The sequence below is a fragment of the Leptodactylus fuscus genome, chromosome 8 (genome assembly GCF_031893055.1).
Source record: "Leptodactylus fuscus isolate aLepFus1 chromosome 8, aLepFus1.hap2, whole genome shotgun sequence".
NCBI lineage: Eukaryota > Metazoa > Chordata > Amphibia > Anura > Leptodactylidae > Leptodactylus > Leptodactylus fuscus.
In genome coordinates, this window is record NC_134272.1 from 93259180 (window position 1) to 93276102 (window position 16923).

Genomic DNA, 16923 nt, shown 5'->3' on the forward strand with positions numbered 1-16923 from the left:
CGCACAAGCAAGGTCAATGATAATGCCGCCTGCTATTGACATGAACATGAGCGGACGCATTATTGGCAAATATTGGGCAGCCATTGTCTCCTCACTGAACTCCGTCCCCTGACAATTCCTTTAAGGATTCCGTCTTTTCTACTGGAAATATTTGCCCTTGTTGTTAATGTTGGACGGACACAATGATTGCAAAAAAAAGGAAAAAAAAAACATGTCTCCAGTGTGTTCACATTGTTTGTGCATAGACAAAAGACTTAGGTTTCAGGTTTATGTGGGACATTGGGCCATTTTATCCATCAGATGACCATGATCTAGTGGGACAGTCCAGGATATCAGGTGCTGTCCCACTGCTCGGACTGGCAGGTCCCAATGTCCACTCTATCTCCATCCTTAGGATGCAAATAAAGGTGAATGCAATGATGGGGCTCGGGTCTATCTGCTATCATTATGTTATACAGGATCAACGTGAGGAGACCCTAAATTATGTGAGGGGTCGCTTAGGAAATTGGCCCCCCACTTTTTTATACGGCCCTGGTAGGACGTAATTAGAGACTCAACCTTTGTAAAATTTATTGAAATTTTTTTTAAAAACTAAATCTTAGCAAGAATAATAATAATAATAATAATAATAATAATAATAAATAATAATAATAATAATATTATAATATAATAATAATAATAATAATTAATAATAATAATAATAATAATAATAATAATAATAATAATAATAATATAATATAATAATAATAACAACAACAACAACAACAACAACAACAACAATAATAATAATAATAATAATAATAATAATAATAATAATAATAATAATAATAATAATCTGTTTTCTGTGAAATATTAGTAAATAATTTATTATCTTAATCTAACAATGACACCAATCACAAGACAAGGTGCAGCCGAACATGAAAGTGAAAGAAATAAGCAGAAGCGAGCGGAGACCGTTATTGTGCGGGCTGAGCGCGGCGTCTGCGTCAGTCTTTGAAGCTGTAAGTGCTCAGAAAACAAACAGGCGCAGACATAAAAGAGAAGGATCGGCGCCGTCATTTGCATGCTGTGAATCCGTTTTAATTGAACAATATGCCGAGGCTTCTAAGGAAAAACAAATATATAGATATAGAACATTCCCCAATCGGAGGCGATGACAAGACGCCGCTCTCTGGAGGGTCCACCTTATAAATGATGAAGCAAAGGAAACAAACAAACACTTAACCACCTGCCTTTATATCCCGAACAAGAGAAGCCACATTTCATTAACGCAACAACGATTCACAGGTACGGCAAGATGGGAAGATGGGAATACCCAGGGGCGCCCAGTCTAGGATGTCATATGTCCCTATCTCAGCTGTACTGATATATATACGTGTGTGTATATGTATGTATCTGCAAGTATATATGTGTGCGTGTGAGTATATGTACAGTCCTATGAAAAAGTTTGGGCACCCCTATTAATCTTAATCATTTTTAGTTCTAAATATTTTGGTATTTGCAGCAGCCATTTCAGTTTGATATATCTAATAACTGATGGACACAGTAATATTTCAGGATTGAAATGAGGTTTATTGTACTAACAGAAAATGTGCAATATGCATTAAACCAAAATTTGACCGGTGCAAAAGTATGGGCACCTCAACAGAAAAGTGACATTAATATTTAGTAGATCCTCCTTTTGCAAAGATAACAGCCTCTAGTCGCTTCCTGTAGCTTTTAATCAGTTCCTGGATCCTGGATAAAGGTATTTTGGACAAACAATTCAAGTTCAGTTAAGTTAGATGGTCGCCGAGCATGGACAGCCCGCTTCAAATCATCCCACAGATGTTCAATGATATTCAGGTCTGGGGACTGGGATGGCCATTCCAGAACATTGTAATTGTTCCTCTGCATGAATGCCTGAGTCGATTTGGAACGGTGTTTTGGATCATTGTCTTGCTGAAATATCCATCCCCGGCGTAACTTCAACTTCGTCACTGATTCTTGAACATTATTCTCAAGAATCTGCTGATACTGAGTGGAATCCATGCGACCCTCAACTTTACCAAGATTCCCGATGCCGACATTGGCCACACAGCCCCAAAGCATGATGGAACCTCCACCAAATTTTACAGTGGGTAGCATGTGTTTTTCTTGGAATGCTGTTTCTTTTTGGACGCCATGCATAACGCCTTTTTTTTATAACCAAACAACTCAATTTTTGTTTCCAAAATGAAGCTGCCTTGTCCAAATGTGCTTTTTCATACCTCAGGCAACTCTATTTGTGGCGTACGTGCAGAAACGGCTTCTTTCTCATCACTCTCCCATACAGCTTCTATTTGTGCAAAGTGCGCTGTATAGTTGACCAATGCACAGTGACACCATCTGCAGCAAGATGATGCTGCAGCTCTTTGGAGGTGTCTGTGGATTGTCCTTGACTCTTCTCACCATTCTTCTTCTCTGCCTTTCTGATATTTTTCTTGGCCTGCCACTTCTGGGCTTAACAAGAACTGTCCCTGTGCTCTTCCATTTCCTTACTATGTTCCTCACAGTGGAAACTGACAGGTTAAATCTCTGAGACAACGTTTTGTATCCTTCCCCTGAACAACTATGTTGAACAATCTTTGTTTTCAGATCATTTGAGAGCGGGCTGTCCATGCTCGGCGACCATCAAACTTAACTGAACTTGAATTGTTTTGTAGAAAGAAATGGTCCAAAATCCCTTCATCCAGGATCCAGGAACTGATTAAAAGCTACAGGAAGTGACTAGAGGCAAAAGGAGGATCTACTAAATATTAATGTCACTTTTCTGTTGAGGTGCCCATACTTTTGCACCGGTCAAATTTTGGTTTAATGCATATTGCGCATTTTCTGTTAGTACAATAAACCTCATTTCAATCCTGAAATATTACTGTGTCCATCAGTTATTAGATATATCAAACTGAAATGGCTGCTGCAAACACCAAAATATTTAGAACTAAAAATGATTAAGATTAATAGGGGTGCCCAAACTTTTTCATAGGACTGTATCTATCTATCTATCTATCTATCTATCTATCTATCTATCTATCTATCTATCTATCATCTATCTATTTATCTATCTATCTCCTATCTATCATCTATCTATCTATCTCCTATCTATCTATCTATCTATCTATCTATCTATCTATCTATCTATCTATCATCTATCTATCTATCTATCTCCTATCTATCATCTATCTATCTATCTATCTATCTATCTATCTCCTATCTATCTATCTATCTATCTATCTATCTATCTATCTTCTATCTATCTATCTATCTATCTATCTCCTATCTATCTATCTATCTATCTATCTATCTCCTATCTATCTATCTCCTATCTATCTATCTATCTATCTATCTATCTATCTATCTATCTATCTATCATCTCCTATCTATCTATCTATCTATCTATCTATCTATCTATCTATCATCTATCTATCTATCTATCTATCTATCTCCTATCTATCTATCTATCTATCTATCATCTATCTATCTCCTATCTATCTATCTATCTATCTATCTATCTATCTATCTATCTATCTATTTCGTATCTATCTATCTATCTATTTCCTATCTATCTATCTATCTATCTATCTATCTATCTATCTATCTATCATCTCCTATCTATCTATCTATCTATCTATCTATCTATCTATCTATCATCTCCTATCTATCTATCTATTTATCTATCTATCTATCTATCTATCTATCTATCTATCTATCTCCTATCTATCTATCTATCTATCTATCTATCTATCTATCTATCTCCTATCTATCTATCTATCTATCTATCTATCTATCTATCTATCTATCTCCTATCTATCTATCTATCTATCTATCTATCTATCTATCTATCTATCTATCTTTTATCTCCTCTCTATCTTGGTAAAGTTCCCCGACTCCTCTGATTATTTCTATGGAATATTCCGTGACATAAGACAGATAAGAGAATATATAGAGAATCTTATTCTCCGCACTGAAAGCTTTGTTAATCTTTTAAGAAACACTTTCATAAGTCATTTAGACTTCAGACGTGGCGTTGGCGCTCTGGAGATGGAATGATAACGGCGCGGCGGATATTAAAAGCCCCGAGTGCGGCCGTGAATGAAATATCAGTAAAAGTTAATATGTTAAAACAAATGGAGCCATTTTTGATTATAGGTAAAGCGGCTGCTACAATTTAATGTAAACTCCAAATATAAAATCTGTCATTTAGTAGAAGGTCACGGTGATTGAAAAAGAGATTTCAGCATAAATTTCAAGTAGCGAGTTCACTTAAGTTCAAGCAATTGAATGTTCCGGTGAAATAGGAGTCGGCTTATCGCCGCATCTACAGATCGTGGAGATAGGGACTGAAATGACTCATAATCTCCGCGCTGCCATTTTCTATTTGTGCAATAATATGCAATGGATACTCGCCGCCACATTTCGCTTTCGGTCTCTCTTTTCCTTCTTCTTACAGACATTTGTTCTTTTACATTGAAGGAATCGCTGATAATCTCAACCTGCAACCAAGATTGATTTCATCATCAAGAAAAGGCTGAAACACTTCTGGCGGCTCTTCATGTTTCTCTATGGAAACTGTGGACAGTGATGGGCGACGTCCACTGCAAATACAGTACAATGGTGGAGCCTGGAGGGGTGCGGATACAAGGGGGGGGATATTAACCCCTCCTTGCCTATTCTCTGCTGGAGATGGGTGATATTGGGGCGCACATATGGTACATGGCTCCTTATGTGTGTAACATTCCCTATTCTCTGCCAATGTGAGCAGAGCGAGGTGAGGAGCAGAAAGCCCCGACATATTTATTACAACTTACACCAGTTTTCTGAGCTATCGACATACAGTATATACAGCCCTGAGCAGTGCGGATATACATTGTAGTGCAGGCGCCTGAGCTATGAAGAGGGACAGACCAGACACACCTGTAGGGGGCACAAAAACTCAGTCTGAATAAATCTGCCCAATCTTTCTCAGTAATAATGCATCCCATTAAAAGTGTCCAGGAAAACACTGTATATAGAGATGTGAATACATGACATCACTATTACTGGCCTATACTGGACTCCAGAGCTGCATTCCTAATTCTGCAGAGTCAGAGATAACATTTCCCTGCACTCTAGGCTTCTCCAGTGTCTTCAATACCAATCTCAGAGGTGTCATTGGCCATGTCAAGAGGCTGGAGTTCTGCCTATAAGCGTATCTAACTCATCCCTAAGCATCATGTATAGAAGCAAGCCTCTTACCATGTCTAAGATAACACATAGGAAGATACAGATGTGTCTTCTCTAACCTCTTCACTTGACTGGACAAGATGTGTCAAAGATGATCAGCTTTTCAAGTGAGTATGATTTAGTAATATTGTATCACAAAGTCATATCCTGTATGTGTCTATGTGCATTGTCCCAGTGGTTGTGAATTGTAACATGTTGATAAATTGTATTATATATTGGTTATTGAGTGATTTAAGTCCTGAGGTTTACTAAGAATTGGTGCAGCCCATAGGACAGCCAGAGGAGGTGTAACGTTATAATAAAGCCGGGGTCCATTCAGTCTTATGATTGGTGCATCAATGCCAGAAGTCCACATTCTCACATGACTCATTGGTTTCAGTGATCACTAGCCAGGAACAGGTTGTGCTTTTAGCAGTTACGTCAGGCTCTGGACTCCCAGCATTGTGGAATTGGAATGAGACTGAATGGACACCGATGGTGGACAATGAAGCACCAGGGACGGGTGAATAGGCTTTTCTTATTTTATACCTTCCCGGGTCACCCCACAGGTTGCTCCAAAGCAAAACACATCTGTACAGGCTAAAAGCTGACGCTCTTCTTGTATAAAGAACCAACATGATCTGTCAGTGACCGGCTCCTTGTAGTTATGGATCTGTCAGTGACCGGCTCCTTGTAGTTATGGATCTATGGAGCTGTTATTGGCTGGATTAGCACACACGGTCATTAGTTGGTTAATCCCATGTAATCTGGGCCACTGTACGTTCCAATCATGTGTTCTGGGTTATTTGCAGTCATTGACCTAATTTTCAAAGTAGATGAATGACCTCAAGAACCCAACCCAGACTACTTACTGGCATATGGAAAACACAAGAAGATCTTAATATTTGAGCCGCATTTCGGGGTAGGGTTTTCCAGGTAGCATTTTTCTGAGGTCACTGACCTACTTTTGTTATTAGGTCAATGACTTCAGATACTCTGACCATTCATGAGCTAAACCGACCATTGAAGGCTTGCAGAATATAATGCAAAAATATTGAGCAACTTCAAGTCACAGCGGCAGTAACCTCAGGGTGTGATGACAGTCACTTACAGTAGCGAAGGATTAGCAGGGTGACACGTCGGTCTTGGGTTGCGGCCAAAATCACCGCGCAGCCCAAGCCTTGAATAGCAGGCCACCGCTTTCAAAAATTCTTCAGAAATTAATCCCAAAAATTTCAGAATACGGAAAGGCTTATAAGAGAAGAAACCCCATGAAATAAATAGTTACAATGTAACAAATGCAGCAAAATTCCTACAGTCAGTTCCAGAATACAAGAAAAGATTTTGTTGCCTGTTGTTGCCCCTTCCACCTCCCCTGGATTATTCCACGCTGATTCCATTACTAGAGCCACCATCATAAGTAAAGCTTTCTAGCTGATGAAGCCTGACGGCTCTATACGTTCTCTATAAGCCACGAGACAATGAGGCCGAGCCGAAATCCTCCGTACAGATGGTAATATTCCTACCTGCTTCACATCCCATTGATCTTATTATCAAGAATGACGCCGATGCATTAAGTAAAGGGAAAAGCTTTTAATTTACATATCATTATCTGCCAGCAAGACAAACATCAGCGCGGCCGCTTCTTGTGAATCTGCTTGTTGTATCGAGACTAGAAAATATCTACATAATGAACACAAGTCAGCCTGAAAGATCGGTATAAATATTTATGCCTGAATAAGCGCTGATTATACGTCTGACGCCACGTACACAAGACAAAACACGCGCCAATTAATTCTCATCACATGTGATCAATGTCACTTACAATGCCGGCAGGTTCGCCATTAATACGTCTTACAGATACAGAGGAGAAACACATTTACATGGAGAGTCCTGACCGAAGGATGTAAGAGCACACCTGGGATCTAATCTGGTTGTGGAGATGTAACCGGTTCGTTATTAGAAGGGGAATCTACTGAAAAACAATGTAACGAGCGGGAAACAAATAGTGGTCACATACCGCGCTTATACTATATGACAGGGGGCAGTGGGTGGGAACGCCACCAGGTTTGTTTTCAATGGAGACATTGTTGTAATGCGATTCTATGGCTTTTGTTTTGCGTCAAGTTGCCAAACATTGCACAGAGTAAGTCGTACATAACAAAGTGCATTGGTTGTGATACAAAGTTTCTATTTGGCTCCAGCAGCAGAATAAACCTGTCTTTCTGCTCTGATCTTCGGCCATTCCTGATCCTTCTATCCCATTTCCAATAAGATAAAGCAATGTAATTTGAAGCTCCTCTCCACAACGCGCCTCTCACCTGTCTTATCATGGTATTATGTTACAGAGGCGAACCCCCCCATACCAGTGCTCAGGGGCAAATACTACCGTAGCCCCACCTATAGCTGCACCTCTCATCAGACAATTAAGGAGTATTCATGGATTTTTATATTGATAGCCTATCCTTAGGTGGGGGTCCGACATCTGCACCCCCACCAATTGGGTAATGAAACAGACCGTGACACCCAAACAAGCACTAGTATAATAAATCTTAAAGGGAATGTGTGAAAGCAAGGTTTTATGTTAAACATATTTATAAGGAGATATATATATATAAAAACAATCATCCAGCTGGTGAAATCTCTTTGATCAGCTGATAGGTGGGGGTGTAGGATATTACAACCCCCATCTGATATGGATACAGTGTTCTAAAGGGGTTGTCCTGGAATTGCAATCATGGTCCAGGAGGTTGGAGAAGCATTAAAAAAAAGATACTCACCTGTCCTCGGTGCTCTGGTGACCCCCACTACTGTCCGGTCCAGGGGGATGTTCTGGAGAAAGACCTAATGCATGTGACTGGAGAGGCCAATCAGTGGGGTCAGAAGTCACAGAAAAGGACCCAGGACATCATCAGTGATGTATCTAAGCCACTGGACCGGATTGCATTAGTGGACACCAGAACACCGGGGACATGTGAGTATGTATTTTTATTATGTTTACCCTTACCTGCCCTCCTGGCCCAGAACTGTAATTCCTGGACAGCCCCTTTAAGCATACAAGATCTTTACAAAAATCCAATACTAGCAGTAAAAATGGACAGTGTGTATTTTAAAGACCTTGATTTTCCGGCAGTGCATGGGTGCCGCCATTTTGGGGAGGACCTTCTCTATAACCGCCCACCTACAGATTAAATCCATTGCATTGCATTGATATCCATGAGGAGAGCACATCTCCACCTCCACCTCTCCCCCTCTATCTCTATCTATCTAAATATCTGAAGGAATCTTCGCATCTTCTACTGTTTGTACAATCCCTTAATCTACTGAGTCAGTCAGGAACCAGTTATTGGAGATTAAGCTGAATATTACCGACAATTGTCCAGAAATTCAAACACACCGGCAGCAAAAAGTGATTATCCGGATTATTACTGTACATCTTGTTATATTATCTCCGAGGTCGCCGACCTTTATTAGCTGAAGACTCTTCTTCCAATGCCCAATATGGTGATAAGACAACATGTGACGAGATATAACAGCACATAGGACTATACAGCGGCCATAAAGCATGAAGCCTCTCATACATACGAGGAATCCTTTACAGTCTTGGATTGACGGTTATTAAAATTGCAAAATAATTTTCCATCCTTCGTATACTTACTGTATGAGCAGCCGTATACCTCAATCCTCATTCCAATTCTCCCATTTGGATTCCATTCCAGAGGAACAAATCGAAGAAATCTGGCTTTAATAGAATGTTGGAATTTATGATTGACGATTCCATCAGCATTTGTGTTTCCTGGAAAAACCTATCGATACAAAGTAACGAGAAAAAAATAATTACAGGAGAATTTTACTATAAAGACATAAATCATTATCATTACACAATAGAAGAATAGAAGGAGAACAATCAGCCCTACAAGTCCTGGCTCTGATGAAGAGAAAAGACTGGAGAGTGATGGCCTGAAATAAAGAGAAATCCAAAGAATTTCCATCTCTACCAACCTTCAGTCTGTTAATTTAGAATGACCTTTACAAACTCCTTCCTGACGTTATCCCGACTCTATTCAGGCAAGAAAGTGTATTTACAGAGAAACTCCTGTCACACATGATAGTCATTCAGTAACATAATAAAAGATTCTGGGTTAAATGGTGAGGAGAGTGTACAAGACTGAATGCACAAAATACTGCTTCATTGTTCCAAATGTCCTTCCCATACTGCTATAGGATTGAACAAAGACTTTAGTACCAGACTGGCATGAGAATAACTACTACAATAATACTGCCCCATATACAAGAATAACTGCTATACTACTGTCCCCGATATACAAGAATAAAACTGCTATAATACTGCTCCTATGTACAAGAATATAACTACTATAATACTACCTCCTATGTACAAGAATATAACTACTATAATACTACTCCTATGTACAAGAATATAACTACTATAATACTACCTCCTATGTACAAGAATATAACTACTATAATACTACCTCCTATGTACAAGAATATAACTACTATAATACTACCTCCTATGTACAAGAATATAACTACTATAATACTACTCCTATGTACAAGAATATAACTACTATAATACTACTCCTATGTACAAGAATATAACTACTATAATACTACCTCCTATGTACAAGAATATAACTACTATAATACTACTCCTATGTACAAGAATATAACTACTATAATACTACCTCCTATGTACAAGAATATAACTACTATAATACTACTCCTATGTACAAGAATATAACTACTATAATACTGCTCCTATGTACAAGAATATAACTACTATAATACTACCTCCTATGTAGAAGAATATAACTACTATAATACTACTCCTATGTACAAGAATATAACTACTATAATACTGCTCCTATGTACAAGAATATAACTACTATAATACTACTCCTATGTACAAGAATATAACTACTATAATACTGCTCCTATGTACAAGAATATAACTACTATAATACTACCTCCTATGTACAAGAATATAACTACTATAATACTACTCCTATGTACAAGAATATAACTACTATAATACTACTCCTATGTACAAGAATATAACTACTATAATACTGCTCCTATGTACAAGAATATAACTACTATAATACTGTTCCTATGTACAAGAATATAACTACTATAATACTACCTCCTATGTACAAGAATATAACTACTATAATACTACTCCTATGTACAAGAATATAACTACTATAATACTACTCCTATGTACAAGAATATAACTACTATAATACTACTCCTATGTACAAGAATATAACTACTATAATACTGCTCCTATGTACAAGAATATAACTACTATAATACTACTCCTATGTACAAGAATATAACTACTACAATACTACTCCTATGTACAAGAATATAACTACTATAATACTGCTCCTATGTACAAGAATATAACTACTATAATACTGCTCCTATGTACAAGAATATAACTACTATAATACTGCTCCTATGTACAAGAATATAACTACTATAATACTACATACTATGTACAAGAATATAACTACTATAATACTGCTCCTATGTACAAGAATATAACTACTATAATACTACCTCCTATGTACAAGAATATAACTACTATAATACTGCTCCTATGTACAAGAATATAACTACTATAATACTACCTCCTATATACAAGAATATAACTACTATAATACTACTCCTATGTACAAGAATATAACTACTATAATACTACCTCCTATGTACAAGAATATAACTACTATAATACTACCTCCTATGTACAAGAATATAACTACTATAATACTACCTCCTATGTACAAGATCAATATGTCTTTGGAATATGGGAGATAACACGGGTAGTACACACAAACTCCTTGCAGATAATGTCCTTGGTTGGATTCACTCCCCGGACTCCGCTGTATGCCTGCAGTACTGACCACTGCACCTCCTATATGGCTATCATATTACCGTTCTCTTTTTTTCTCTTTCAGTTACTTTCACAGATTAATTTAATGTTAAAAAAAATGAGTTTAAAGTTTAATGTTTCAAAATGTAATTCTTGTAACTTTCTTTATAATTGAGCTTTCGGATTGAGTGTTATATATATATATATATACACGTGTAGTATTACAGATGATCTTCTATATATAGATTACGGTATTACAAAGTGTTCTCTTCTCCTTCCTATAATATAATTGTCTGATCTCTATTAATGAGGCCGGTCACATGTAACACCACTTGGCTCCAGCAGGCGGAGATTATGTATTTTTTTATGATATTTGTGATATTGAAGGATTTTTCTCGGTTTCTCGGGGTCCTGCTCTCCCCTCCCCCATCTTTCATCGCACTTCGCACATTTCTATGTTCGGTCGCTGGATTATGTTTTTCCCGGTTTTATTTCCTGGGGAGATGTTTTCGTCTTTGCCCTTGTTACCTGCTGCAGGTTGTGTTTCTGGGATCCGCAGGGTTAAGAAATGTTTGTGCGACACATTTGTTCCATTTGTGTTTTCTTCTGGACTTTGTAGATGAAATATGACATTTTAAATCCAATTTTAGTAAATCCTCTTATCCAGTAATTCCATGTTATGAAGCGCCAGCGGTTGATTTGGGATTTCTGAAGAAGCCAAATTGTTTCATTCCTCTGTATTCGGCTTCTGCAGAAACTTCCGCTCACAATTTTTATCCAGAAAACAAAAAATTAAATACATTTTCTTTTTAATCTTTTATCTTTTATTTATGTGGTGCCAACATGTTCTGTAGCGCTGTACTGAACCTTATTTATATCTATCAGATCCCTCCCCAGAGGAGCCGGTGGTGAAATACAGAGAGAAACGTCTATAATCCGAGAGATTTACCAGAATGTGCTAGAAACCGAGGATGGCAGAAACAACACAGGGGGAGAACTTACCGGCACTGAGTGTATACCGCATAGATACAGTACTATATATATACATATCTATATACATGGAGCAACATGGAGGTAACTCAGGAACAGTAAAGGGTAAGTAATGTAATGTATGTACACAGTGACTGCACCAGCAGAATAGTGAGCGCAGCTCTGGAGTATAATACAGGATAAGTAATGTAATGTATGTGCACAGTGACTGCACCAGCAGAATAGTGAGCGCAGCTCTGGAATATAATACAGGATAAGTAATGTAATGTATGTGCACAGTGACTGCACCAGCAGAATAGTGAGCGCAGCTCTGGAGTATAATACAGGATAAGTAATGTAATGTATGTACACAGTGACTGCACCAGCAGAATAGTGAGCGCAGCTCTGGAGTATAATACAGGATAAGTAATGTAATGTATGTGCACAGTGACTGCACCAGCAGAATAGTGAGCGCAGCTCTGGAGTATAATACAGGATAAGTAATGTAATGTATGTGCACAGTGACTGCACCAGCAGAATAGTGAGCGCAGCTCTGGAGTATAATACAGGATAAGTAATGTAATGTATGTGCACAGTGACTGCACCAGCAGAATAGTGAGCGCAGCTCTGGAGTATAATACAGGATAAGTAATGTAATGTATGTACACAGTGACTGCACCAGCAGAATAGTGAGCGCAGCTCTGGAGTATAATACAGGATAAGTAATGTAATGTATGTACACAGTGACTGCACCAGCAGAATAGTGAGCGCAGCTCTGGAGTATAATACAGGATAAGTAATGTAATGTATGTACACAGTGACTGCACCAGCAGAATAGTGAGCGCAGCTCTGGAGTATAATACAGGATAAGTAATGTAATGTATGTGCACAGTGACTGCACCAGCAGAATAGTGAGCGCAGCTCTGGAGTATAATACAGGATAAGTAATGTAATGTATGTGCACAGTGACTGTACCAGCAGAATAGTGAGCGCAGCTCTGGAGTATAACACAGGATAAGTAATGTAATGTATGTACACAGTGACTGCACCAGCAGAATAGTGAGCGCAGCTCTGGAGTATAATACAGGATAAGTAATGTAATGTATATACACAGTGACTGCACCAGCAGAATAGTGAGCGCAGTTCTGGAGTATAATACAGGATAAGTAATGTAATGTATGTACACAGTGACTGCACCAGCAGAATAGTGAGCGCAGCTCTGGGGTATAATACAGGATAAGTAATGTAATGTATGTACACAGTGACTGTACCAGCAGAATAGTGAGCGCAGCTCTGGAGTATAATACAGGATAAGTAATGTAATGTATGTACACAGTGACTGCACCAGCAGAATAGTGAGCGCAGCTCTGGAGTATAATACAGGATAAGTAATGTAATGTATGTACACAGTGACTGCACCAGCAGAATAGTGAGCGCAGCTCTGGAGTATAATACAGGATAAGTAATGTAATGTATGTACACAGTGACTGTACCAGCAGAATAGTGAGCGCAGCTCTGTAGTATAATACAGGATAAGTAATGTAATGTATGTACACAGTGACAGCACCAGCAGAATAGTGAGCGCAGCTCTGGAGTATAATACAGGATAAGTAATGTAATGTATGTACACAGTGACAGCACCAGCAGAATAGTGAGCGGAGCTCTGGAGTATAATATAGGACTACACGCTTCTTATAGCTGCCATATGGCTGTATCATTTCACCTGTTCCTTGCGTCTCACATCTAAGGAGTCCATGAGGCGGAGTTTGCAGACTTATCCAAGGGCTTTATCTATTCATGTCCATGCCGGTGACATAGACAATATATAGGTTACAGCCTGGGGGGTCCCAGAGGTCACTCAGACATAAGGAGCCCAGTCCTTGCGAGATCCTTGGGGGTCTGTAACAGCTACAGCATTAGGACCCCGTTCCCTCATCCCATCGTGCAGGAGGCCGGGGAGACAAATAATCTGATTTCTTGGACTTTCCTTTAGTTAATGTGTTATATATTTATTTCTCATCGTTTTTGCCACATTAATCTAAATCTCTTGCTGCGATTAGATGTCATCAGGCAATAAAAACCTTCAATTTAACGTTCCAGAAGCCACAACTACAAAATTTTCCATTTGTTCCTTTGGTTGTAAAACCATGGAACGTCTCACGTAACAGATTAGACCCGTCTAGACGTCTTTATTTGTTTATCTATCGCTCGACGTCTCATTGACTTCAGAATGGTAATGATAAGACGGAGAAATAATTCATGAAATGTCTAATTAGTTTCTAAAGTAGGAAATAAAATGGAAGGACCGAAGGAAGATGGTTCTATATTCTACTAGCCTCTGCCTGCGACTTCATCTGCGTTTTGCGGGCGTCGATGATCCGCCTATATTCAGCAAATTACTGCCGTAGATGGTTTGCTGCTATGGTGTTTGGTAGCTCTCAAGCTGTCCTGCTGCTGAACTCGTTCCTCACACCGTGCCTGTGATTGTTCCAGCATCTCAGCAGTTCGCTGGGATGCCATATAATGAGCGTGTGTTGTTGGCATCGATGATCCGCATGCTCCGTTGTTTCAGCAGCTCTCAAGCTGGCCTGCTGCTGAACTCGTTCTTTGCACTGTGCCTGTGATTGTTCCGGCATCTCAGAAACTCGCTGGGACGCCATATATTGTAATGAGTGTGTTGGTGTTGATAATCTACTGGCTCCGGCGTTTCGGCAGCTGTTAAGCTGGCCTACCGCTGAAGTCGTTCCTCACGCTGTGCCTGTGATTGTTGATATCGATGATCCCCTGACCTCTGCTTGAGGAGAGCTCTGTTGACTTCTTTTTACATTCATAGCTCTCGTTGTTTTAGAATTTTGCAACAAATTATTTTCTTTTTCATGTTTAAAAGTAGCAAACTGCCAATTTGGATTAAAGGTGTTTTCCCCTCCAATGTGTCAGCACTGCCTGGAGCAGATCAGATAATATGCAGATGCTTGTACACAATGGACTGAGGGTTAGCTGAGTGTTACATAGAGAGATAACAGACCTGGGACCTGAGATAAGCGGCTGCAGGAGCAGTGTAATATAGTATGTGACCATAAATCCAGAACAGTAGTGAAGCCATGTCATTTACCTGGATACAAAGTAGCCAATGTGTTACTCCAGGTTACAGAGTATCTATGGGGCAAATTTCATCCAAATCTGTTCATCCGTTTTTGTGTGATTGAGGAACAAACATCCACACAAACTATCACATAATATCAGTAGGATAGGATTATATATCCACTGAAGAATTAAAAAAGTGAAAATCTGCTTCAAATCCTTCCTTAATTTTCACTGTGTGAACATACCCCTAAGCTCCATGCAAACTGAAGAATGCGGAACGTAAAATCTGATGCGCATATTTCAGACCAGAGACCCTGAGTCTCTGCATCTTAGTAATCTATGATTCTTATAACTACTACATCACCATGTGTCCACAGACCTATAGTATATACTATATACTGTACAGAACATAATACACAACAGGGGAAGGGCAGGAAGTCGGGGTCACTAGGCCGGGAAATCTGGATGAGATGGGACTGGATTTTGTAGTATTTTGTATTCCCCTATGTGCAGCGGACGTTCCATTCCTCGTGTATCTTTTCTTACTTCTGTCATATTTTATTTAAGGTGATGTATAAGACCTGCTCTAGATATCACTATACAGATGCGTCACCGTCACCTTTCTTACAATTTGTCTCTAATTTCTCTTGAAACCAAAACAATTCAATTTAAGAAAATCCTTTACAGGCTGCAGCTCACAACACTACCACTGGGTGGCCACATACAGAGAAGTATAGGAAAGAAGCGCTGGAATATCAGAGAATCATGTTGTCTTTAAAAGCTGGTCATCTTGTAACACACATATCTGAGGCAGGTGTCTGGATATACTCGTACAAGAAGAAAGCTAAGGAAGCACTGGAAGAATGTCACTGTGTGTCATTGTGTGTAATAGAACCTGTTGCTGTTAGTAATGTCGTGTTGTTGTGTGTAATACTATATCCCTCGCCCTGTGCCATTGTCTTCCACTTTATTATGACATCCTCCTCTTTCCTACTGCAATCCTTCCACATGTGCTGCAGCAACGCCGTCACTGTCACTATTACATGTCAGTGCATGGAGCATTGGGAAAGTGAGAAACATGAGTGCAATGTACCGCCGGCCCGTAGGATGCAGATATAGCCCAGTGCATGGTCCCCATATACAGACTAGAAAGACAAAAGTAACATTATTAGCAATGCAACTATTATCATGATTATTAGTCATGCTAATCTTTATAATAAATAGGATGATAATAATAATAATAATAATAATAATGATAATAATAATAATAATAATAATAATAATAATTTATTATTATTATTATTATTATTATTATTATTATTATTATTATTATTATTATTATTATTATTATTATTACAAGCCCCTGGTCCCAGTGATTTCGCATTATAAATAACTTTGGAGTAACAAAGGTGCATTTGGAGAAGTTAAACCCTTCCTAGTGTGCATGGATTCTGGGATGTATATAATAGAAAGTGGAAGGAAATGTCGGCATCACTCCGAGGACATAGGTAAAAAATAAGTCCTTTAATCCATATTAATGATAATACAAGAAATTACAAAAAAATAAACAGAAAAAACATTAAAAAATGCAGTTTTTTAATGTTTTTTCTGTTTATTTTTTTTTGTAATTGCTTGTATTATCATTGATATGGATTAAAGGACTTATTTTTTACCTATGTCCTCGGAGTGATGCCGACATTTCCTTCCACTTTCTACATATTCGTGTTTGTTGGTCTACAAACCTGTCGTGC

General features: G+C 38.6%; 1 protein-coding gene across 1 annotated transcript in view; it reads right to left on the bottom strand.

The window, feature by feature from the left end:
* Positions 1-16923, bottom strand: part of CNTNAP5 (contactin associated protein family member 5) — a 342838-nt gene that overhangs the window by 179479 nt on the left and 146436 nt on the right. Inside the window, exon 4 of the mRNA XM_075284694.1 lies at positions 8879-9026. Within this exon, the coding sequence (XP_075140795.1) occupies positions 8879-9026 (148 nt within the window). The remainder of the gene's footprint in view (positions 1-8878; positions 9027-16923) is intronic.